At 39.0% G+C, this 24906-nt stretch overlaps 2 protein-coding genes across 7 annotated transcripts in view; both read left to right on the top strand.

Moving 5' to 3' along the window:
• Positions 1–11074, top strand: part of slc23a2 (solute carrier family 23 member 2) — a 38487-nt gene extending 27413 nt beyond the window's left edge. For all 5 annotated transcript variants that reach the window (XM_087176097.1, XM_023414463.2, XM_087176098.1 and 2 more), the window contains 8 exons: positions 994–1175; positions 1847–1967; positions 2783–2939; positions 3481–3628; positions 3765–3870; positions 4558–4825; positions 5476–5571; positions 6072–11074. In XM_087176097.1, the coding sequence (XP_087032223.1) occupies positions 994–1175; positions 1847–1967; positions 2783–2939; positions 3481–3628; positions 3765–3870; positions 4558–4825; positions 5476–5571; positions 6072–6349 (1356 nt within the window). In that variant the 3' untranslated portion in view covers positions 6350–11074. The remainder of the gene's footprint in view (positions 1–993; positions 1176–1846; positions 1968–2782; positions 2940–3480; positions 3629–3764; positions 3871–4557; positions 4826–5475; positions 5572–6071) is intronic.
• An 887-nt stretch (positions 11075–11961) lies between these two features.
• rassf2b (Ras association domain family member 2b) lies at positions 11962–24748 on the top strand. 2 transcript variants are annotated; one of them, XM_023414468.2, is made up of 11 exons: positions 11962–12219; positions 15915–15960; positions 18038–18111; positions 19052–19127; positions 19402–19553; positions 20359–20474; positions 21166–21308; positions 21760–21913; positions 22063–22184; positions 22387–22484; positions 22674–24748. In XM_023414468.2, the coding sequence occupies exons 3-11, from the start codon at positions 18059–18061 to the stop codon at positions 22741–22743; spliced, it is 984 nt and encodes a 327-aa protein (XP_023270236.1). In that variant the 5' UTR covers positions 11962–12219; positions 15915–15960; positions 18038–18058; the 3' UTR covers positions 22744–24748. The 2 variants fall into 2 exon arrangements, with proteins under 2 accessions (XP_023270236.1, XP_087032222.1); XM_087176096.1 differs by lacking the exon at positions 11962–12219 and having other exon boundaries at positions 15746–15960.
• Positions 24749–24906: the final 158 nt, after the last annotated feature.

Below are 24906 nucleotides of genomic sequence, written 5' to 3'. Positions count from 1 at the left end.
TTAAAAAAATTTTTTTTTTTTTTTTTTTTTTTTTTTTTTTTTTTAAGCTACTGCTCCTAACAGTTGGCATTTAGAATTTTTCTTCCCAAGCATGAAGATTGCTGTCTGTATATGCCTGAGGGGTTTGGTTTTCTGTGGCAGGAGCAGTTAATTTGCATTAACCTTTTCTGTTTGCGTAAGCCAGTTGAGTAATAGTTTTTTGTGTGATGCAAGAATGAGACATAACTCAATCAGAGTGAATCAAATTGTTGAATGGGACAGCGATGGGCTGTAGGCAGGAGGAGCGTGCAGGTGATAGAAGAGAACAGGAAGACGAATAACAACCAGACAAATGGGATTATCACTCGGAGGTTTCAAATGAAACCTGGCTCACTGGTGATTCTGTAACACCATCTCCTCCAACCATGGTGCAAACAAAATGTTCCTTAGCTTAAGTTTTGATTCATAAATTGAATTTCACATTTTTAGCTAGGAGGCAAATGTTATACAATGATTTACGCCAGGACATCGCATGGCAAACTTTACTAAGCAAACCATGTGATTGAACGGTGTTAACACGTCTCATGATCTGTGTGGTTCATATAAGACGATTCTAACAATCGCCTCATTCATAAAGGATGTGGATGTTGCTGTGGAATTTACCGCCACTGTTCATTTTGACTGAGGTTTAATAAGCATATTGTATTTTATAAAAATGTCAAAGTTCTTCCATTAACGTTAGGAAATTATATTTCAGGTGAAGTATGGCGCCTCCTTTACTAAAAGCTGTGGGAATTTTTTGTAATTTTGCAAAATGGAAGCATTAATCTAAATTTAAGATTTAATGAAAATCTACGTTTACATAACGTCATCTTTTGTCTCTCTGAGCCATCACCTGTGCTTCGTTTACTTGAATTGATGATTCAAGGTGAACATGATGTGAGACTGCAGCAGGGTTTAAGTGGGTAGATCCACATTTTTTTAAAATACGTCCTCTTTTCTTTGTTCTGTCAGATCCAGGGGGCCATCATCGTGTCCTCCGTGGTCGAAGTGTGTATCGGAGCGCTGGGTCTGCCCGGGCTTCTGCTGAAGTACATCGGACCTCTGACCATCACCCCCACCGTAGCCCTCATCGGCCTGTCTGGTTTCCAGGCTGCAGGGGAGAGGGCTGGAAAACACTGGGGCATTGCTATGCTGTAAGTACAGACCCCCAGAAATGTACATTCATCTGTCAACATCTAAAATCCCGGCTCTGTTGTCCCTTTGTATGTTGGGTATGTTCTGACATGAAAGCCTGTCTCCATTGGAAACCACTGAAACTGACTGAATAAAAACTATCTCGCCATTGTTCTGTTATTTTGGGTGTACTATCATCTTAAGCTTTTATACAAAGATGAATAGTTACACGGTGGCTTGGAGCTCACTTTCACGGATTAACAGTGACAATAAACTTCCTCCTCCTTTTTTACAGGGTTCTTTGCAGCCCAAGAATGAGCAGATAAGAAGAGGTCTAGGAAAGAAAGAAAGCACTTCTTTTACTCAGGAAAAGATTGTAGACTGTAAAGATCGACTCATAGGCAAAGACCCACTTCAAAGCTGTGATATTTAGGTGGTGTGACATCAGTTCCTGCTGTGTCACGGCTGTTTACACTGCAGCTGGAGGGCCTCGTCTCTCGCTCCACAGGGACAGGTTATGTGCCCGTAATTGCCACTGATTCGCTCTTTCTCTGGCAGTTAGGGTAATTGATTGGCTCTGAAGCCTCTGGGGCTCCAGTCAGACGTTAACAGGAGCTGAATATACAGTCCAGAAAAGAATAATAAAAGGCTACTCTCTGACTGTGATCCACCGATCTGTTTCTGTCTGCAGGACTATCTTCTTGGTGCTGCTCTTCTCTCAGTATGCCCGAAACGTTCACTTCCCTCTCCCAGTCTACAAAGCCAAGAAAGGCTGGACTTCATATAGACTTCAAGTCTTCAAAATGTTTCCTGTAAGTACATACATACCTCAGCTTTTTGCCTTTTGCACAAACCGTGTCTGGACTCCTCTTCCTGATTCCTTTTTCTTAGAAAATATTCTCCTATCTATCTATCTATCTATCTATCTATCTATCTATCTATCTATCTATCTATCTTTTAATGAACATACCCCCCCAACCCCTGCCTCCACTGCAAACTGTGTTCCCATCTATGTCACAAATTACTCAACAGGGCTAATCTCACTCCTCCATGGGGGGTTAAGACGCTCTCTCTTTGTTTGCCTCTGTGCAGGGTGTAAATCAGTCTTTTCCTGCCCTCTGCTGGTGATATATGAAATAATAAAAACTCTCTTAAATTCACATCAAAGTTACATACCAGTCTCATTTATACCTGTCACCTCAAAAGGTTTCCCATTGCTCTTTTGCTTTTTATTGGCTCACTGTTAACAGTAAAAATGTTAAAGTGGACTTGATTTTGCTGTAGCCAACATGCCATAGCCTTGGAAGCCGGCAACATGGTGCAACTCTTTTAAACTTCACTTATTTTCTATGGAAGTTTAATTGTGTTAAAAGAACAATGATAATAATAATCAAAAAAATTGATTGAAAGTCACATTTAATGACAGTTAGAGTCTTCATCTGCTGTAATATTTCCCAGTGAAACAAAATGTGAGCAGGGGTATGGTTCAGAGTACAGTGTGCATCACTCAGGCGGGGGTGTGGTTGGTGAATGTAGCAAGTATGCAGGTTTAGAACTGGTAATACATGTTTTTACTTCACTTTGTCTTTAATGTGACTGATGAGTGTTTTCTTTTCTCTTGCTACAGATCATCATGGCCATCCTGGTGTCGTGGCTGTTGTGCTTCATTTTCACTGTGACTGATGTTTTCCCGCCAGAGAAGGACAAGTATGGTTTCTACGCCCGTACAGACGCTCGTCAGGGAATCCTCACAGCTGCACCGTGGTTTAAGATCCCATACCCCTGTAAGTGTGTTTATGAGGAGGAGGAGGATAACGACAAAGGGGGTGTTGGAAATGATCATTGGTCTAATGCCTGGTCTAGTGCCTAGTGAAAATACTTTTTTAAAAGTCTTAAATTAATAAGTTTTAAATAATTTGTCTTGCCTGGTGCGTACAGTGATGTAAGTTAACGGGTCAGAATAAACAGGTTGTGTAGTTATAGTAGGAGGAGGTGTAACTACGATACACAATAAAACAAATAATATAAAGATTTACAGCACAAACAAATGTGACTCTGATATGTCAGTACTATATGTACAGAGACCAATAAATAGTATATACAATATATTATTGGTGCAAATCACATTGAAAATCCCCAGAATAAATTTAAAAGTATAAAGTTGATATAAAAACTGTGTGACCCTTGTAACAGCAGGAGTTAAACCCCTGCTGTTTAAAACCTGCCAGAGGCAATGAAGAAAAAAAAAATATAAGAAATAAAATCATTTTAAAGTTATTTTCTGTTTAAATGCAGCTGTTTCTCACTGAGCTTTTACCTCTACAGTCCAGTGGGGCCTTCCTACTGTAACAGCTGCAGGCGTGATCGGGATGATGAGTGCTGTGGTGGCCAGCATCATTGAGTCGATTGGAGATTACTACGCCTGCGCTCGTCTCTCTTGCGCGCCTCCACCTCCCATCCATGCCATCAACAGGTAACTCTTCAGTTTCTCATTTCGACTTTCTACTCGTACTCATACTCGCCAGTACTCCATTTGTTTGAGTCATGGCACGGGCAATTTACTGTCTGTCAGATACTGTAATTAGACTGTTTTTCGTCTGTCTCTGCAGGGGGATATTTGTGGAAGGTATTTCCTGTGTGCTGGATGGTCTTTTTGGAACGGGAAACGGTTCTACCTCCTCCAGTCCAAATATAGGTGTCCTGGGAATCACCAAGGTAACACACAAGTCTTTGCACATATCTATTAACGTTTGTATTTCTTTAACCAGGGCTAGAGCTGAAACAATAAGCTGCATCATTGATTAAGCAATTGGCAAAACAAATAATTGCTATTGCTAATCCATTAATCATATGACCGACTTTTCAAGCAAAGATGCTAAATGTTTCCTGGTAACAGCATCATAAATTTTCTTATATATGCACTGTTTTTATATTATTTTAGATTGAATATTTATTCTTGGTTAGCGGGTATTTGCTGTGGGCATTTTACAAATTTTATGACATTTATCAACAAAAAAAAATGGGCAGATTAACCAATAATGTAAATAATTGTCAGTTGCAGCCCCACATTAAACTAATAGCTCAATTGAGGTGGAGCTATACGTAAACTGTAAGACACACCTACCACCCTGCCATGAGCAGGAAACATCCATTAATGTGGTTAATGATGGGCCTTGTTGATTCTTTCTCTAATTTAGAAGACTGTATAATATATACTGTTTCACTGTACATGTGTAAGATCCCCAAAACGATCATCATATACTATAAAATATACAGTTTGTCAATTTCGGCCCTCAGTAAAGTAAACCCTCCACTTTAACATACAGACGCTGCTTCGGGGTTGAGCCCCACCTTATCAAACGTTTTATTCCGCCTCTCACTGACTCCTTTCCCTTCCTCCAGGTGGGCAGCAGACGTGTGATTCAGTATGGAGCTGCCATGATGCTGCTGCTCGGGCTGGTGGGTAAATTCAGCGCCCTGTTTGCCTCTCTGCCTGACCCTGTCCTGGGAGCTCTCTTCTGCACCTTGTTTGGTATGATCACAGCAGTGGGACTGTCCAACCTGCAGTTTGTCGACCTCAACTCCTCCAGGAACATGTTTGTCCTGGGCTTCTCCATCTTCTTCGGACTGATGCTGCCAAGCTACCTGAAAAAGAACCCACTGGTGACAGGTGAGTGAAGAGGGGTGATCCCTGTACCTATGTACAAACTACTTTTCGACTAACAAAGAAGCAATACATATTGGATGTGAATAAAACATACACAGCATTGATTATCTCAGTGTAATATACTGTTGTTCCTGGTCAAGTGTGCCATTTTTTTCTTACTACTTTACCATGCACCCATCATAATGTGCGAATAGATGTGTGTATGTGGTATTTAGCTGTAGCATAACATTTAGCTTTGTTTTGTTCTGTATTATATTCATTGAAGACAAACTGTGCTTACACAACCAACTTGCCATATTTTTTTTCTCTACCACCTTTGTCATCTTGCACCCACCTCCAGCTGCAATTCTCTCCAACCTTTGAAAAGTTTTGTCTTGTCTAAATCTGTCTGGAGGCTCGACTCCAGTGAGTCGGAACAACGCCTTTTTCTCTTATGAATAAACCCACACAAATGATTCAGTACACACAGCGACTTGTTGTCAACCTGTCAGAGGGAATTAACTAATTTACTGGACATACGAACATGACTGAAATGAGGTTGGTTAGTAACTGATAATGTTAGTTTTGGTAATTTTTCAGTTCCATCCTCAATACAAACTAAAACATATTTTAGTCAGTTACTAAATTCCTGTCCATTTTTTAATCTTTCTCAGGCATCGTTGAAATTGACCAAGTGCTGAATGTGCTCCTCACCACTGCCATGTTTGTTGGAGGCTCTGTCGCCTTCATTTTGGACAATACGATCCCTGGTAAGATGTTTAATCCACTGTTTCACTTTCATTTGTCCAATTAATGATAACCCCATGTAAAATTAATGTAAATTGTGCTATTAAGTTTATAGCTTGATTGATTGATTGATTGATTGATTGATTGATTGATATAATGGTAGTATAAAACATTTTTAAGGAATAAAATCATATTAACATGGCTGTGACAGCCAAGCAGGTTTGATCATATCATCTCAATATCCCTGTGAGAGACCTGGAAGATGTGGTGGGGAAAAGGACGCCTGGGCTTAACCTGCTGCTAGGACCTGGATTGGAATAGGCAACACAGGATCAATGGGCAGACTCATACCCTTTAAGCATCTATTACTTTGTATTTCTTTATGTCTTCAAATTGATCAAAAGATTGTAGCAACAAAAGGAAGCTCATGTTTTTCTCCATGGTCCTATTTGTTTGTTTGGACTTTTTAATTGTGGATCTTTAGGAACTCATGATTAATCTCTCCTCCCTTTTGTCTCATCAGGTACCCCTGAAGAACGAGGCATCAGGAAGCTGAAGCGTGGTTCTGGTCTCAGTGCAGCAGAACTAGAAGGGATGAGATCTTATGACTTGCCATTTGGAATGGACTTCATCCGCAGATACTCCGTCTTCAAGTACTTCCCCATCAGCCCCACCTTCACAGGCTATCAGTGGGGAAGGCTACAGGAAGCCTGCAGGAGCAGAATGGGACATGGAGATGCGGTGAAGGGGGGAGGAATGGGAGGGGAGGGAGGCACAGCACCAGGGGAGAGTCGGGTATAGCCAACGGGCTTATGTGTGGCTGAATTTGGGGAGCAAGATGATGGTACACTAAGATAAAAGGATGGGAGAGCGGAGGACAGAAGCGGTGCAGGATTTGGGATTGTGATGCACCCAACCCCCCTGTCAGTATGTGTTTTCTTTAGCTTGTGTCAGTCTTTTCCCACTTCCCACTATGCTATTTTAAGCATGCTCTAGCAAGTCACAGCATGCTATAAAAGATGTCACCACACAGAGGTTAATTATTGGTGTGTGTGTATGTGTGTGCAGTATGCAGCAAGAGATGATGGCACTTTAATCCAGAAGGAGACAGATGGGTTTCAAACAATCAAAGCAGAGTGTTTGATGATTCACTGACTCGTAATCACTGGAACTTCTACTGCCTGTGTCATTTTATGAAACATATTCTACTGAATACTCTACAGTAGATTTGATTATGTCAGTTGAGGATTATGCAAAATTTCTGTTAGGAATCATTTTCCTCTAGACTCATTATGCAACCGCATTAGAGATACACACATGCGCACACACACTAACGGCCTCACCAAAACTAGCTCGAGCGCAACAATGCACGTCGGGGTCATACAGACTGATGGAAGTGGTTTGTCAGGTGCCCTTAGCCATGCAAAGTGATTGTGAAATTTTATTTTTGCACTATCTGCCTTTGCATTCAAATCTAGAATGTCACTCACGCCCCCATTTCTTCTGTAAAACTCCTCAGAGCAGCACATCACATCCGCTCATCTCATGCTGAAGAACCTCACATCATCGTTTTTTTCTGTTATGTAGTACAGAGCTGATATTCACAAAATCTCCCATGTGATTGGGCAAAAATTCACTAACTTAACAGTTTACGTCTCTTTAATGTGTCAGTATTATGCATCATTGACTAACTAGACCAAAACAATAGTTTACTTGAACCTTGACTTATTTGGCTTCAGTGGTGAACAAAATTATCAGGGTTTTATTTTTATTTTCTAACCGTAATTTGCTTATTTAACATCTCCTCGAATGCACTTAGGCACTTACATAATGAAACAAGCTTTTAATATTGCCTATGCTGCCGTAATGACAGCAGTGAGTTTGCAAAAGCTGTAGTAATGGCACACAGTAACACAGAGATGTGGCCTTGTCAGAGAGACTTTTGAAAATTATGTATATAAGTACTAAAAAAGAAAAAGAAAAAAAAAAAAAAAAATGACAACAGGAGAATTAAATCCTCTGTGTGGATCTTCTAATACAGTTTTAAGGCATTAATTGGGTTGTTTATAGCAGTGAAGACTGCTCCATAAATAATACACCACTGCCAATATCCAAATGTGGTAGTTCCATCATTTTGTTCACTAGCACTTGCATAATTAAGATTGGTCATTTTGATGGATAGAGTATTTAAATGTAATAACAGTGGTTTGGAGATTTGAAATTTTTCTTTTGTCCTCTGGATCGACTCACAGATTGTGCATCGTTTGTTTTTTGCAGCAGCCAAACTTAACTGTTGCTGATGTTACTAATAGTTTTCACTTATTTTACAGTGGTGATGACGACTTTCCCCTCACATTCTCCTTCCTCTCGCCCTTAGTCACCCCTCCCCCTCCCACCCTCATCTCACTTCAGTTAGTTTCCTGCTGATGTTTGTCACTGTTTATGTCTGTTGTGGTTCAGGCTGCACATTTTGGCTGAGTAACAAAAGTTTCAGCAGCCTGTATCTTACTGACCCAGGTGTGTAGAGCGAGTTTCTAATTTGACCACACTGTGTGCCTCTGCTTTAATTGAAAAAACATGAATTAAAAAAAAAAAAACAAATTTTGTGACATATATAATTTTGGTAAATGTAGAAATAAAAAGTAGCACAATGAGAGAAAGAACAGCTAAAAGATGAATACTAAATGTTTAGCCCAACTGAGAATTTTACTAAACCAAAATGCTAAAAGCTCTTATTTTCTATTTCTTCTTATTGTTCTGTAACCATACCAAAACATTTCGTTAGAATTGGCAGTCGCTGTTGAGAAACTTAAAAAAATTAATTTGAAATTTCGTCCCAAATTTACTTTTTATCTCTTTTGTTAAAGCTATTTATTTATTTATGAGAAGAAAGTTGATGTTTAATGATTGCTTGAAGCAGGTTTATTTGTCTGTTGCATAAATGTTGAAAGTATATTTATTATTTCACTAGTTCGTGCCCTGTAAAGAGCGGAGTGATGACGATTGACTGGTCCTCCCGCCCTCAGCCTCAGCTGCATTCACTGCTTTTAGAAACTCACTTAGTGACAGCAGCTTTTGATAAAGTTAGTTTCTAACATGAGTTAAGCTGCTTCTGGTTCATTCCATTTATCATGTTATTTGATATAAATAGAGAGAAAACACTTTAAGTGTCAAACAGGATAGTTTAGTCAAATTTCAGAGTCAGGGCCTTCTTACCACAAGTACTGTTTGCACATGTTATGTTGCCAAGAAGATCAGGGTCAGAGTGAGTGACACTGACCTGAAACCCTGTAATGTCACTATCGTTCTTAACAGTTCTTTATAGTCGCATATGAACAGGTTTTTTTTTTTTTTTTTTTTTTTTGTTTGTTTGACCTGAAAACTGAACCGCTTTGTGCTGAATATTGTTGGGCCTTGTCTCTGATAGCATTGCTAGCTATAGCCCCTATTATGGCCTCATCTCTCTGTACATGACTCTTGTGATTAAGTCAAATAGCGTTCTCAATGCAAACATGGGTGGGAGGAAATTCTTCTTCTTCTTCTTTTTTTTACCTGCTACACAGTGGTGAGATGCATCTTCAAAGGTATTCTTGTGATCTTACTAATGTCTGTCTGCCTAGAATGATTCAAATGGACAAAAAAACTGAGGTTAAAGTCTAATATTTCCACAGACTTCCTCTACTTTGCTGGAAGTACTTTTAGCTAGTCTAAAGTACTATACTGGCAATGACCAGTAATAGAATATGATGATACTTGGGACCCCCACATTGTTTATATGGGGGCACAAATTTTGGTCTATTTCATCTGAATTAGACTTATCAGTTTTTAGTACATCAGAATGACAACTATCAAATTTTGTGACCCTGTCTTGATACTACGGGGGCACCACTTTCAATTACACCAATCAGAATCCAGTATGCAATAAAGTAAGATTAAGATGTTTGCAGTGCTAATGGGCCATCGAATCTGGTGGGAATTTATTATAATGTTGGTATCACCAAATATTTTGGCATTCTGTGATATGACCAAATCACAGAGAAACATAAAGAGTGATGAAGTCTCAGAGGCAAGGCTAGCTATTGACCACTGATGTGCATGGGAACTGTAAATCTAAAACCTCACCATCATCATCTGTATGTTGGCTGTGCTCAGGGCTTGCAGCTGGATAGCTGTGGATAAAGTGTTATGAGGTGGTTGGTAAAATTAGCAGTGTCATTGGCACGTCAGCAGATGTTTTCAGATTCCACGTTGTGTAACCTTGCTCCAGTGGCAGGGGTGATCAAGTAGAGGTCATAGGGCAGTTGCTGCCTCCTGCCAACATCCCTCGTAGAGAGAGAGAGAGAGAGTAAATGGAGGGTGTTTTACAGCTCTTGTTACCTCTGTAGTGAATTTTCTTGTACACGGCATGCACATGTAATAATCACATGGACAACCTGTGACCTTGTTTTCTGTGTCATATCATGTTCATGCAACCTGTACTGACTTGTCCCATCACATCCTCTCTCCACACACACACACACACACACACACAGACACACACACACACACACACACACACACACACACTGTTTAACTCCCCAAGTCCTGCAGTGAAAATATATTGGTGTCCTCTCATGTTTAGTGTACCTGGTTTTCTCCCTGGGAATTCTTACTGTTGTATCTGGATACAGGAGAAGACACCGGCTGGCCACCTTTATTAAGAGCCTGTTGGTCATTGGCAGCTGAGTGAACCTGCCTTATCACTTAAGAGCAAGATGAACATTGGATGATTTAGTGCCTGAATGCAACTTCCTCTTGATTTTAACTTTCAACCTACAGTTTTTATCTTACATCCTGTCTCATTTTAGGATCCTTTACACATGCATGTGTTTCACACAGAAATAGCGTGGTTACAGTAAAAACAGTTTGGATTTCACATGCCCAGATCTATTCCTTCATAGGTTTCTGGCTTGAATTATATGTCATTTTAACCAACAGATGGCTCTTAAGAAGGTGGCCATAAGGTGTACAACACAGACATCAATCCCTTTCAGTTATTTTGAAGGGGGTGCTACCTGAAGAATATACTATTGTGTATCAAGTGTTTTATCTTTTTCAATGTTTTTGTTCTTTTATACATCATTTTTATGTTTTTGCAAGCAAATATTTGTAAGAAACAAATCATAACTTTTAATCTTAAATCATGCTGGAAAGCGCACCATTTTGTTGTACTTATTTAAGAAGTAAATACATTTTTATCCTATTTTGAATCTGTGGTTTGGTGGAATCCTTTTGTTTGTTTGTTAGGACCTTTACATATTGTATTTTTTACTCTAACATTGCTTTTCTGTCCATGTTAACACATTACCAGTATAAATTAAAGATCGAGCTGAAAAACTTTAGATGTAAAAACAAAAAATAAATGTATATTTAATGGAGTAAAGTTTGCTAAAACCTTCTGGAAGAGAAATTGTGTAAACTAATTGTAGCAACAAAATGTTTTATTCTTTGTTCCTAAAACTATTTAATAAGATGTTATAGAATGAATGCAGTCTTCTGTCTTTATTGGTTGTCAACTCTGATCATGACAGCTCTGCCCCCAATGTGCCACATTGATTCACTTTATCTTTCAGGTCCGGTCTGTGGATATTAGAAATGTGTGTCTTGGTATAACTGCTGAGTCTGTTAAAATTTCCAGTATCATTTTAGTTGTTGATCATCATGAGTTTGAAACGCAAAACTAAGGAATTTCCAATGAAACACAAAACTACAGGTAAACATGCATTTCAATCAATATGCAGCCTAAATCTAATATTTACCAAGTGGCCCTTTAATGTATGACTGTTCAGTAGTTGTAAAATTCTGATGGATAATGACATTTGTTAATTTTTCTCTTAGCCTATCCATTAGGCTACATAATTCCCCTGTCTTTCCTAAAAATATTATAACAAGCAGGTACCTTACAACTTCTCCAATTTCCTTTATAATTCATAAATTGCATATGATTTTCTAGGAAATATCTCAGTAATTCATATTCAAAGAGCCCTACCAGCTAAAGTTATAAAGAATTATGAGCAAAGTTTCCAGGAAACAGCTCAAAATATGTGGCAGTATAATGGAGCATTTCTTCTTCTTTTTTTCCTTTTTTTTGTTTTGGCCTTGGTGGAAATGAGCTTCCATACATCTTACATGTAAGTTGTAAATGGGACGACTGAGTTTGACATTGGACACTTAAAAATCTGTTGTAGTTTCACTCGCATTTAGGTTCCAGTACATTTGGGTTTCCATTGAATAATAATCACTAACTGATTTTTCACAGGCTCTCCCATTGTTTTCATGTTTTCATTCAGCGCGAACAAAGGGGCGTCAGGGTCGGTCTCTGATTGGCTGCCGGCCGGGCCCCCGAGGTTGCTGTGCCGCGAGCTTATGCGCGAGCTCCGCCACAACAGATGGACCTCTCGCGCTCTCCTCCTCCTATCAGCTCGTGGTGGATGCACGCGCCCAAGTGATTGTCTCCAACGGCTGGAGAGCGGGCGAGTTAGCCGAGTAGTTTACCGTTAACGGACAGTAACGGGAATAAGGGGAAAGACGGAGAGGAGGCGAACCGGAGAGCCTGCGTCCCCGGGTTTGGTGAGCCGAGAGAGGAGCTCCAAAAGTCGGCAGGAATCAGACAGAAGCCTCGGTGTAGCTAAGTAGGTTGATCATAATGATGTCTGTGGGTTGATGTGGCGATGTGGACTGGGTGTAGTTTGATATCGTGACTGTTTGTACGAAAAGAAGACTTAGAAATGTTTTGACAACATAAAATACAAAATCGCTGACATACATATAGACGAAAAATCTCGCATTTTGGGCATATGTGGTGCATTTAGTTCACATGCAGTGGTAAGAGCCGTGCTCCATAGCACTTTATATGACGGACCAGCCTAAATCTTGAACAGAAAATTAGAGATTATCCGTATTTTATCACATGTGGACTGTATCAGGGAGTGTGTATTGCTATGTTTTAGTAAAATGGGTTACATAACGAGCAATAGATAGTTAAGATTCCTCTCGGCACACATAAGGCTGGCGAGACAGAGGGAGTGCTTTAGGACAGACTCTCTGCCAAAAAGTGCATACCTAATATTTTTGCCCTGTGATGTGGACCCAGTTGCCAGTGTATTTGGTACACTTGGCTAAAAGTAATGTAGTTTAATATAACAGTCCTGTGATAAACCTCTGCTTATGAAGGTTATAATAATCAGTTTTTGTTGAAACTGCTTTAGAGACATGTGGTTTCAACTCTGGAGTCATTTTTGCAGAAGTGTCTATTTAGTCTACCCATGTTAATATAAATAGGATGGACAAAGTATTAAAAACGGTACAATCCAACAGCACCACATCTAAAATGATCGTAACACCTTTCTAAAACAGTTAAATCAAAACCTGAACCATTATAACCTTTGAGAAGGGAGGATTTATTGCACAGCTGTTGTGCTAGACTGCATTAGTTTTACATAAGTGGACCTAATCTAACAAATTTTTAAGAGAATATCCAATTGCCTGCAACTAACTGTTATTTCATTAATCCACCAATCATACTCGTAATCAGTTAATCATGTGGCCTATAAAATGTCAGATAGCAAAAAAATGCCCATCACAAGTTCCCTGAGCCCTCGGTGACCTCTTTAAAATGTCTTGTTTTATCCAAGCAAACACACTTTATAATCCAGAAATATTCAGTTTACCATCACAGAAGACTAAGAAAATCAGAAAATATTCACATTTAAGCTGGAACCATTTATTTTCTTGAGTTATAATTGATAATCAAATAGTTTCAAATATATGCACAGATAAGATGCGAGAATAGCTTCAGCTTGATCTTGACAATCTGGAAGCCATATTTAGATTTAAATCGAGCCTGTCGACATATTCGACAACCCCAGTATGCCTAACAAGGAGCAGGAGAGACAAACACACATACACTATTTTTGGCTCAGTGTTGTGGGATAGTTGCTGGAGCTCAGATGTTTTTGGTGTTGCTATGACAATGGTGACAATAGTGAGGCAGAGAAGTAGTAATGTGGAGGCTGAAGACGGGTGGTGGTAGGTTTGAAAGCAGTCAGGAGGAGGTTTGGAGCTATTCATCGTCCGTTTCGGCCAAAGACGTTGACAGAGGAGGTTTAGAGGCAACAGGGCAATAGGGCAGAAAACAAATGTGCATGTGTGTCAATGAAAGAGAGAGAGAGAGTGGGGGGAGAAAAGTCAGGAAGTTGTGGTCATGAGTTTTAATAGCATAGTGGATGGCTTCACAAGGGAGCATGAAGCAGACAGAGGAGAAAGCTCAATGGCAAAAACATTCAGACAGTGGAGAGGAAAGAATTTCCTAATCAGGAAAATTGGACAGCCACTAATAAACCAAGTTACCGTGGTACGAAACAACTGAGCAGATGAAGCCAAATGAGACATAAGGATACGGAGAGAGAGGGGAAGATGGAGGCTGAGGATTGGCTGACCATGTAATGAGGCACAGGGGAATTCAGGGAGTCAATGAAGTTTACATTTGGACTGTTGTCCAGTTGAGAAGAGCTCTGTGATCTGAAACAGGACTAGGTCAGCTGTGGGTCAGTCTGGCTGCATTTATATGCTGCTGTTGGCTTCAAAACAAAAAGCTGAGACAGCTTTCTGGAGTCTACAGATAGTTTCCACATAGACAAGGTCCTCTGGTTGTAAGAGACAACAGCTATCACTAGTTTGGAACTGGTTTGTTTTTATACATTTCTATAGGCTATAGGCTTTGGAGCTGCAACTATTAATCAATTAATCGATTAGTCAATCTAAAGAAAATTTGTCTGCAATTATTTTGAAGATTCACCGAAGTCATTTTTCAAGCAAAAATGCCAAACATTTGATGGTTCCAGTTTCTAAAGTGGGACAGTTTGCTGATCTCTTTTGATATTTAATGATGTCGCCATGTGCTATAGGATATTGTAATGGTTATTTTTCACTGTCTTCTGTAATGTTATAAACCAATTTAGCCAATTTTAGTCTGTTTTTATTTCGGCAAAGTTCTTTTACAGGAGCTTGTGTTGACAGGTTTCTTTCTTTTGTAAATGAAGAACATGTTCATACATTTTCATACATGCATAAAAACATTGTCAATATTGGTATGGGCACTAGTATTGAAAATAAAATGTTTCAAAAATGTATATGTTTCAAAATATATCCAGTCCTACCCAACTATAATGTAGCCCTTACAGCCAGGAAAATACAAGACTTTGTCACAACAGTACAATAAACACAAACCCTAAACAATATCTAGTGTCATATCACTAAATCAATATTGCACTGATATCTCCCAGCTGTATCCTGTGGTTCAAGAAAACCTCAAGAAAACTCTTCAGTTCTTGATCTGAAGAAAACTATTAAAATCCCCTTTGGATAAAGTGAAAATACACACTTAGCACGACAAAACAAGTTTTATTTTTCTGCAAATTTTACACGTTTATTACATCAGTGCATGATTATCCAGCCTTAAAGGTTAAATGTCTGATTTGATCTTTATTTTAGGAGCCTGAGGTAACATCAGGGAAGGATCAATTTTTGCTATCAGGTGGCATTTTAGTTGATTTAAAGTTCATGTTGATTTGCCTGACAATTACAATGTTGTCTTGGTTTGACTGGCGGCCACATATCTGCCTCACACCATGGGAATCATCTGTCATGAGTCTATGAGCATGGCTGGCCTTGACCGTGACTGCAGTATTAAAGACTAATGATTTTCATTGTGTGGGTCAGTGGTGGCTTTTGAGCGCTTGACAGGGCTAATATAGGTGCTGAAATATTGATAGAGCTTGGCAGGGGGCTGGGCTGATTGGTTTTTAATATTTAATTTGTTCACAATAACTGAGCACATTTGTTTCAGAGATTGACAGCTTCACGTTAGTTATCAGCAGTGTGTGTTTAAAGCTCCAACATTACTCTACTTGTCAGATTTTGAATATCCTTGTTTACAGTAAACTGTTAGGAGTGTGTTTGGTGTGAGTGTGACAATGGGGTAAAGTGTGGGTCTTATCAGATTTTCTACCGGTGCTCATGTATGTCAACTGGTTGGGTGTGCATGATAGTTCATCCGTGCTGCTTGAATTGAGGAAGTTTTGGGCTGTGTAAGGGCTACTGTCAGTTTCCTGTGTGACTGACTGAGTAAAGGAGGAAGTGATTTAGCGGAAGGGGAGCACTTCCTTTAAACGCCCCCACTCTTCCCCCTCTGTTCGCTGTCACACTCACAAGAAAAGACCCCGTGGGCCATTTGAAATCGACACCTGAGAGACAAAACTGCTCTTACCTGAGGATACTGAATCTAGCTGTCTAATCTCTTGATCTCTCTCTTTCTCCACATCTGCAGCTCACTCTTTCTGGTGACTCAACAAGATCACACTGTCTTCACTACGGTAAGATCAACTGTTCTCTTGTCACAGACAGTTACACCATATCCATTTGGCAGGTGTGTCTCTCTGAGTTTTAGTATTGATTTTTTATTAGTTGCTGTGTTATGGACACGCTGTGTTATTACAGAGTAATATTTAAAGTCAACTGAACTGAGACCATGCTTTCAGAGAGCGTTTCAACTTATGAACAGAAATGTAAAGGTCAATACCATGTTTGAGCCCATTTACCACAAATTCCATGTACTTTAAGCTACTTTGTCTTAGAATTTAATAAAAAAAACATAAACAAGTTTAAAAAGTCTACCATTGATTTTGATACCACACGCAAATGAATCAAATCCAATGGTTACCTCAAACTGTAGGAAAAATACACAAAGACTAAGAGTCTAAGCCATGCTAGCAACTCGGTGCAGTTGTACAGTGGTATTTTGTGCTGAATAATAAGGTCCGCGTGTTAACGCCCTCACAGTGAATAATGCTGGTAGCAGGTATAATGGTTACCATGTTAACAGTCTTAGCTTAGCCTATTAGCAAGCTAACATTTGCTAATTAGCACTAAATATGAAGTACAGCCAAGGCTGGGAATGTCATTAATCAATTTTTAACCTGATGATGGCACTTAAAGAGAGATGATCACCAACGATTAGTTGATTAATCAATTCGATGATTGACATAAAATGAGTTGTCAGTTATTTTAATAATCATTAAAGTCATTTCTCTAATAAAAATGTGAAAAATTTGCTTCTTCCTGCCCCTCCAATATCAGGATTTCAAGTTTTTCTCCAATTCATATCCCTGAAAATTGAATATCTTTTGGACTGATGGTCGGCCAAAACAAGACATCTTATAGACCAAGCAACTAATAAATTCATCAAGAAAATAATTGGCAGCCTACTTGATCATGAAAATAATCATTAGTTGCAGCCCTTGACATTTCTTTTAAAACCACAAATGTGAACATCATGTTAGCAGGATATCATCAGGGTAATTAGGATTCATCTTCTGGGCACTGTATCAAATTTCATAGTGATCCATCCAAAAGTTGCCAAGAAAGTTGGCTAAAAGCCAGAAATTTCAATCTTATGGTGGCGCTAGAGGATAAGTCGGGATCACTAAAATCGGTAGGAGTCATCCTCTACAGACTATAAATGTCTATACAACATTTCATATATCAATCTATTTAATAGTTGTTGAGATATCACACTATGGACCAAAGTGGTGGATCAACCCACCAGCACTGTCACCCATACCCAGGGAGTAAAATGTCCAGATTCATGTTGCAAGAATTTGAGTTGAATCTTCTTAGTTGAGTTGTGAAATGTTTTCAATTCTTCACCTATTTGTCAAGTGAAGAGATTGCATGCACTCTACATATACATGCAGATATAATGGATAAATGTATATAATGTGTGTTGGCAGTGCTGCCAGTAGCACGCTCAGATATAAATGTGTAAGAAGTTGAAATAATTAGATGCAGCAGGTGGCCCATGTGTCCTGCACCTGTTCATCTCCTTCCGGAGGCTTCTGTCGTGCCTCCTCTGTAGATGCACAAAGACAACACACACTCACACACTCACACACACTCACTCGTTTAGCAAAGCAGGAAGGAAGACTCTTCGGATTGATGGCAGAGTGCCATTTAAACAGCTGCAAGTGTGTGTACGTGTGTGTGTTTTGGAGTGTGTATGTGTTAAGAGAGAGGCTGACATGAGGAGAGAATTAAAAGGGTGACAGGGAAGAGTGAATGTATTGTAAGCAAGAGGAGCAAGAGAGGGTGAAGATCAGCTGTCTCAATCCATCACACAACAAATGTTTTGATTGTGTAGAGAAACATATCGACGGTCTAACTATCAGTTGGTCTGTATCTTGAAGGAAATAGTTGACAGGAAAGTAGATATGATCTGCAGTTATTGTTTGCTGTCTGGAGCTGTACCTGCTCCTCCTCTTCCTGCTGTTACTTTCCTCCACACCATGCTGCCCTCTTTGTGTCTATGCTCACTGCTGGTCATGAGGAGTCATGGGACTGAATCGGATGGATGAAAATTATTAACTCTCTGTGTTGCTTCTTTGTCTCTCTCAGCTCCTCTCATGCTGACTGAAAATGGATGATACACAGGACGGGGTTCAGATTGGAGAGAACAAGTTCATCAGCAAGTAAGGATTAAAAACCCCACTGTTTCTGAACACATATACATATACAAACGCCTGTCGACAAACTTATCTCAAACAGTCACTTTAACCTTTATTAACCTTCTGTATATGTTTAAAACAGTCAGTCTATGGATTAAAATAACAATTTGTGAGAAAGGTTGTTAGAACATCACGCTGGTGGTTTAAGAGTTTTCTGCCTGTTAACTATTCACAAACTTGTGCATACTTAAGTTCCCTGAGGACCATTTTCCAAGCATATATACATTTTATAGATTTTATATCATATTGATGTATTTATTTATTGAAGTATGTAGTGTTTAAGTACTTGGAGGGGACATCTATCTTATACAGGTTTTAAGACTCATTTAACACTTGTCATGCTGTCGATACAGTATTAAAAATCAACATGCAGAGGCTGGAAAATTGCTAGTTGTATGTTATGCAACATATGTAACATGCATAACAATCACAGTCACAGTGAAGAGTCAATTTAATATTTTTTGTCAGTTTTAATATCACACATGGTAATTCAGTCAAGATCATTAATTTCATAATTGTTATAATCTTTATTCAATCAGGTAGTCTCACTGAGATCCAAATCTCTTTTGCAAGAGAGACCTGAGGTACAGCAGGAGAAAGTGTGCAGTGATGAGACACGCGTACAAGCACATACAAATTCCATCAGAAACAAACCTTGATACAGAATTACCTTTGTCTAACATATTTCAAGTCTTTATAAAATGTTTTTCAAACTGTGCTGAAATTAAATTCATATTCTGCCTTGAGAGCAGGAAATCAATCTAACCACACTTCTTATGCTTTGGAAAATGGGCAACATAAATGAAAACGTGTACACATGAGTTGTAGTGAGTGGGCCAAAATAAGCAGCAAGATCCTTTTAAACAGCATTTCCTCATCCATGATTCAAAATCTCTGTTTCCAGGGCAACAATCCTCTCCCATCTTAAGACATACAACCTCTACTATGAAGGGCAAAATCTACAGCTCAGACACAGAGAGGTGAGTATTTACAGTTCGCTGTGTGTGTGTGTGTGTGTGTGTGTGTGTGTGTGTGTGTGTGTGTGTGTGTGTGTGTGCGCGCGCGCGCGTGCGTGCGTGCGTGCGTGTGTTTGCCAGAATGTCTCCCTGTCGTCTTTTCACTTTGGCTCTCAGTCATTTGCAATTTAATATACCATACCCATTATATGCTCCAGGCCAAAGGGGTAATAACTGTCCATTGTCTGTATTTGTGTGCACGTGCATTGATCACAGCTTCTTTCCTCTCTCCCAACAGGAAGAGGGGGAGTTAATTGTCGAGGGCTTGCTAAATATCTTCTGGGGTCTGCGGCGACCAATCAGGCTTCAGATGCAGGATGACCACGAGCGAATTCGACCACCCCCCTCCTCCACGTCCTGGCACTCGGGTTGTAATTTGGACAGTCAAGGGTAAGAGATCCAGACAGATCCAGTTACACCTCACTAACCGGAAATGGTGATACACAGTGGGTCAGCGAGGGCAGATATAGATTATATCTAGTTTGTCTGATGAGAAATGACCTGGTATTTAATGTCTCTTAACCGAGTGTCGATTAAATTTTGTTAATTTTTGAGATTATTTATTGTTGCAGATTTATTTCCCTGCAAATACACAGGCTGTTACATCACTCAATAAAACACCAATTGGCAACGATCCATAGATTTTGATTTGATTTTATTAGGTTGAATGACAGTTAGCAGCATTTGCCAGCAACAAAAAAAAGCCCTGGCTATCAGGTTTTGATAATGCAGAAGTTTACATCAGAACCAAAAATTCCAAAAATGACTCTCACAAATCATGACGGCTTATCTCAACACATACAGACTGCATCAACTAAGAGAAACGGCTGTCACAAGTTGAAGCAGAACAGCAGGGATATGTCGTACACACAGTGTGTGGTGTAGAAGTGGTAAACAAAATGATGCTTCTTGGCAGGAAATGAAACCCGGCCTTGTATCAGTGTTTGCAGTGGCGATGTTGCTAAAGTTAAAGTCCTCATTCTTACACTGTTAACATTATTACTTACTTTATTAATCTGTACTGTAACACCCTTAACCTTTGTTTCATAATCACCCAGTGTCATTAAATTAAACAGTTTATATCTAAAAACTTTCGGTTATGTCTTTACAGTTTTGCCAGCTTGCAGCTCTTCCTCTTTGGCCCCGTGTGCCTTCATCTTTTAATCCCAAACTCTCTCTTGCTTCCTTTTTAAAGTTCCCCCAACAGCACAGATGGTCAGCAGATGACACCGCAGAGCCCGCCCACAGTGGAAGTGACGCCACCCGACATCCAATCCAATGACAACGGTATGACAGAAGAAGAGACAGAAGGTGAGTGGCTTTACTGACAGTAATGTTGTATATTACTCCCTTGGCTGTAATAAGGATGCAGTGAACAACACCATACATCCATTCCAAGTATACACAGTAGAAACGACCTATTACTGATCTTCACTTGTTTTGTTTGCGTTGTCTTATCAGTTGCAAAGACAACAAAACAAACTTTGGTTATGGTTTATTGAGTTCAAATGAATTTAGCTCTCAAAACATTGTGCTTCAGATCTGTAACTTCCTCTCAGCTGCTTTATATAAACACACCATCACTGCTAGGTGGAAACCTAATCTCTATGGCAACTATTAAACAACAATAAAAACCTTCTTTTTGTTTAGTTTGTTTTGGAGTTTGTTTTCAAGCCTTGAAAAGTGCATATTGTGTAATTCCATTAGATGGAATGAAAACATAAAACTTACATTTAACAGTGGAAATTAAAAAAATAGAAAAAGAGATGAGCACCACGTTTCTCTCTCATATTTGCTTCATCTTGTCTTTATTGAAACATTAGAAACACAACTTTTGTTTCCAGCTCTGTCCATGTGATGTTAACTCTCTTCCCCTGTTTTTAAGCTTGCAAACACAAAAATGGTTCTCTCAGGAATAGTTGTGTTATCAGTCCTTTCTTTGACAATTACTCAACACTGAATAATAACGGATGATCTAAGGTAATGATTATTGATTGTACAGAGGACAGTGAGAGCTCCGCTCAGCTCCTCAGGACAAAGAGTGATGCCGGAGTCTTAAGACGGGGACAGCGACGGTCACCGAGTGACCAGAGGAAAATTCGACGCCATCGATTCTCCATCAACGGACACTTCTACAACCATAAGGTGAAGCCAGCCCCGCGTGTTTGTCAGGGGATTCTTGGTCTGAAAAAATTATGCAATAATTTCTAATCATTTAATTCTAGTTAGTTTCAGAGAGTTATGTGCTACTTCTAAATGGATGCTGGACTTGATGTTGATGTTTAGATTTGTGGTAACACTGCATTTATTTTTAACATTTATCAATTGTGTTTAACACACTAAGGAGTAGATGTAAGCACATACAATGACATTTTAGTGTTAATTAATGCATTTTTACCATATTGTCATTCATTATATAGTCACAGTGTGTTATAAATTATTAATTAAATGTTTAAGTACTGCTTATAAATGCTGTGTAATTAGTTTGGCTTTGCACACATTAACCCATGCATGTGTATATCTGTACAAAAATAAATACTAATAAAGTTATATAGGAAATTAAATTCATTCATTTGACTGTTTTTTTTTCCCTCAGACAGCAGTGTTTACTCCTGCTTATGGCTCAGTGACTAATGTCCGCATCAACAGCTGCATGAGAACACCTCAGGTGCTACGAGTCCTCCTCAACAAGTTTAAAATTGAAAACAGCCCAGATGATTTTGCACTCTACCTTGTCCATACAAGCGGAGGTGAGTGTGAATTACTTGTCCAGTATATAAAAGTGGAAATGGAATTCAGGCTTAATGAGGAATATACTACAATGGCAATAAATGTACATGTATTATTTGTTGTTTTTCTTCTGTCAGTCAATACTTTTTTGGATGTGTTGATGTTTCAGAGCGTGTGAAGCTGAAGCGGAGTGACTATCCTCTGGTGCTGAGAGTAATGCAGGGTCCATGTGAGCTGGTCTGTAAAGTTTTCCTCATGGAAGAAGATCTGGGGGAAGAAGTCACATATGATGTAAATCACCACATTCACTGTAACTTCTTCTTTAAAGGGAACACAGATATCTAGAGATGTGACTCTCACTGTGAATGATCATGTCTCACTCATTTTGTGTGACAATTTGCATACACAAAATCATTCCAATACCCCTGTATTTACCTGACATTAGCCTCTCTTTTTTCTGCGTTGTCATTACATTTCTCTTCTCTTCCACCAGGTGGCACAGTATATCAAGTTTGAGATGCCTGTCCTGCAGAGTTTCATCACCAAGCTGAAAGAGGAGGAGGACAGAGAGGTGCAGAAACTCAGGAGAAGGTACAAGAAGATGTAAAACCTACCTTTTTCTGTTTTGCCTATAATAGGCCAGAGTCTTCAACATGCCCAATAGGAAATACTGTCATACATGTGTCTACATAGTATTATAATTATTATATATAAAATGCATATTTTCCAACACAGACATTTATTCATTCTCTATGTGCATTTGTCTGCTTGTACTTGCAGGTATAATTACCTGCGGTGTATAATTGAAAAACAGCTCCGGTGTCTTCCAGAGGGTGCAACCTGTATTTGATCTGCTCATGGTGAGGACTCCTTCCAGCACATCAAACTGTCAAAACCTTTCCCAGAGTACAATATCCTCCACCCAGCTGTGCCTGAGAATTAGCTGACAAGAACCTGATCATCCTGCTCCTTTGAATCCCTGCTTCTGCATGGAGTCTTTTTCAAATCAATCATTCAATTTACAGACAAAACTTTAACATGCCATGACTTGTGTGCATGTTAAGTGTGACCATCTCAGCAATAGTCTTGAGAGTCATGATGACTCACAGCCTTGTAAAGTGTATTGAAACTCAATCATTTCATCTCTGCTTTTCTCTCTATATTTCTTTGTCCTTATGTACAGTACATACAGAAAGACATTCCTCTACACCTGAGTAATTTTAATGTCTTTGCAGAAAAGTGCTTTGCAGAATGAGCCTAAAATGTGACGTCCTGTCTTCTGTCTACCCCCCCAGACTGCACACTGATACCCAAAATCAATTTAAAGCACAAACTTCATAATATATGCTCTTAGCAAAGTGCCTGTTAAAGGTTTCTTCAAGCACAAAAACACACACTTTGATGAAATATTTAGGACATTTTAGGGGTTTTAACAGGAAAGCACAAAGCTATGGTAGAATCATGTCAGACCACACAGTTCAGGTTAAATGTGAAACTGACCAGACCATAAGCAAAAGGTTGTGGCCCCAAAAGCTGACACCATCCAGTGCCGGATTGCACTGGGTGTTTTCATGGTCCTCGCTTTTTCAGAATTTGTTAAATATTGTAATTGAAAGAATATGATTTACCCTCCCCTTTTTATTGCAGCTGAGAACTTCTCTGCAGGGGTTATTGAAGGCCATGTGAAGGGATAATGTGTGTATGTTGTCACCATCAGTCTGATGATGACAACAGTTGTGCCTTCTCTGCAGGCGTACAAACTGAATGTTTAAGACATTTTAAGATTGAAGTTAAGGAATAGTTTGGTATTTTCAGAAAAATACATTCCTTCATTTTCTTGCTAACAGTTAGCTGAGAGGATTGATGCCACTCTGCACTGTGTATATGAGGCTACCACCAGCCACTTAGCTTAGCTAAACTTAGCATAAAGATTGGAAAAGGGAAATGACAAGTTGTGGTTTTACAGGGGTTTATGTGCCAGATTATATCTTGGTTGAGACCTTGAGACCTAGTGTGGCACATAACCTCCTGTAACATTTTTTTTTTCACAGTTGATTCATCAAACTCTGCAAAAAATCAAATAAGTATATTTTCCAAAATGTCAAACTTTTCCTTTTAAAGAGAAAAATCCATCTGGAATTTAACACTTTTAGGCCCCTTTTGTTTTCTGGCTATCTGAATGTTCTTACTTGTTTTACTGCCTTAAGCAAGATGACAATGAGATTTTAAGCACAGTAAAATACTATTTGACAGAATAACAATTTTAATATTCATTCTTCACACAATGTCTGAAGACACAAAGTCTTAACGCCTTGTCGAAGAATATTCATGGGTGGATTTTTTTTTTTTTTTTTTTTTTTTCCCTTCTACATCCAACAAAGAATGACGCAAAAAACACAAGACACAAGTGAAATCCCACAAGACTGTGAATTATACTGATTATCTTTAATGGAGAATGTTTTAAATGTGCAAAAGATCGTTTCAAAGCAGTACAGTTTGCCTCCACATGTACAGCGCTTTGCATATGTCTGCTTTTATCTGTGTGCGTACAGAGCGATGTTTTAGTATTTCCAACACCTTTGTTGAAAATCTCGCAGTACACAGTGGACTATGTCATCAAGTGTGTGTGTGTGTGTGTGTGTGCGGTTCTGAAAGTGTGCATGTTATATTTTTAGTGACTGTTAAGACTTGCCTGCTTTTGTATTTTGTCTTTTACAAAACAATGAAGAAACTCAGTCTTTAAAATGTTCAGAACTCATGCCACTACTTAGAAAATGTAGTTTTTTTTGTTTTGTTTTTTTTCGTACAATGATTGTTATTTAATAAAAAAAAAAGTTATCTTGAGAAAAGATGTACATATATATCCGTGGTCTCCCTCTGTCTCGTTCAGGTCAGTGGGTTAAAAGCCGAGCATGTTATGTAATGATGTTTAAAGCTTGTTGTATAATTTAAAATGATATTATAACACAGTTTGCTGGCGGCGAGGACTCATGGTCGAAGCTTCTGGAGAGCT

Source organism: Seriola lalandi, unplaced genomic scaffold, assembly GCF_002814215.2.
Source record: "Seriola lalandi dorsalis isolate HSWRI2012SDOR001 ecotype SW California unplaced genomic scaffold, Sedor1 jcf7180002054529, whole genome shotgun sequence".
Taxonomy (NCBI): Eukaryota; Metazoa; Chordata; class Actinopteri; order Carangiformes; family Carangidae; genus Seriola; species Seriola lalandi.
The sequence above is the reverse complement of the archived record's forward strand: the minus strand, read 5'-3'. Positions and strand labels throughout refer to the sequence as shown.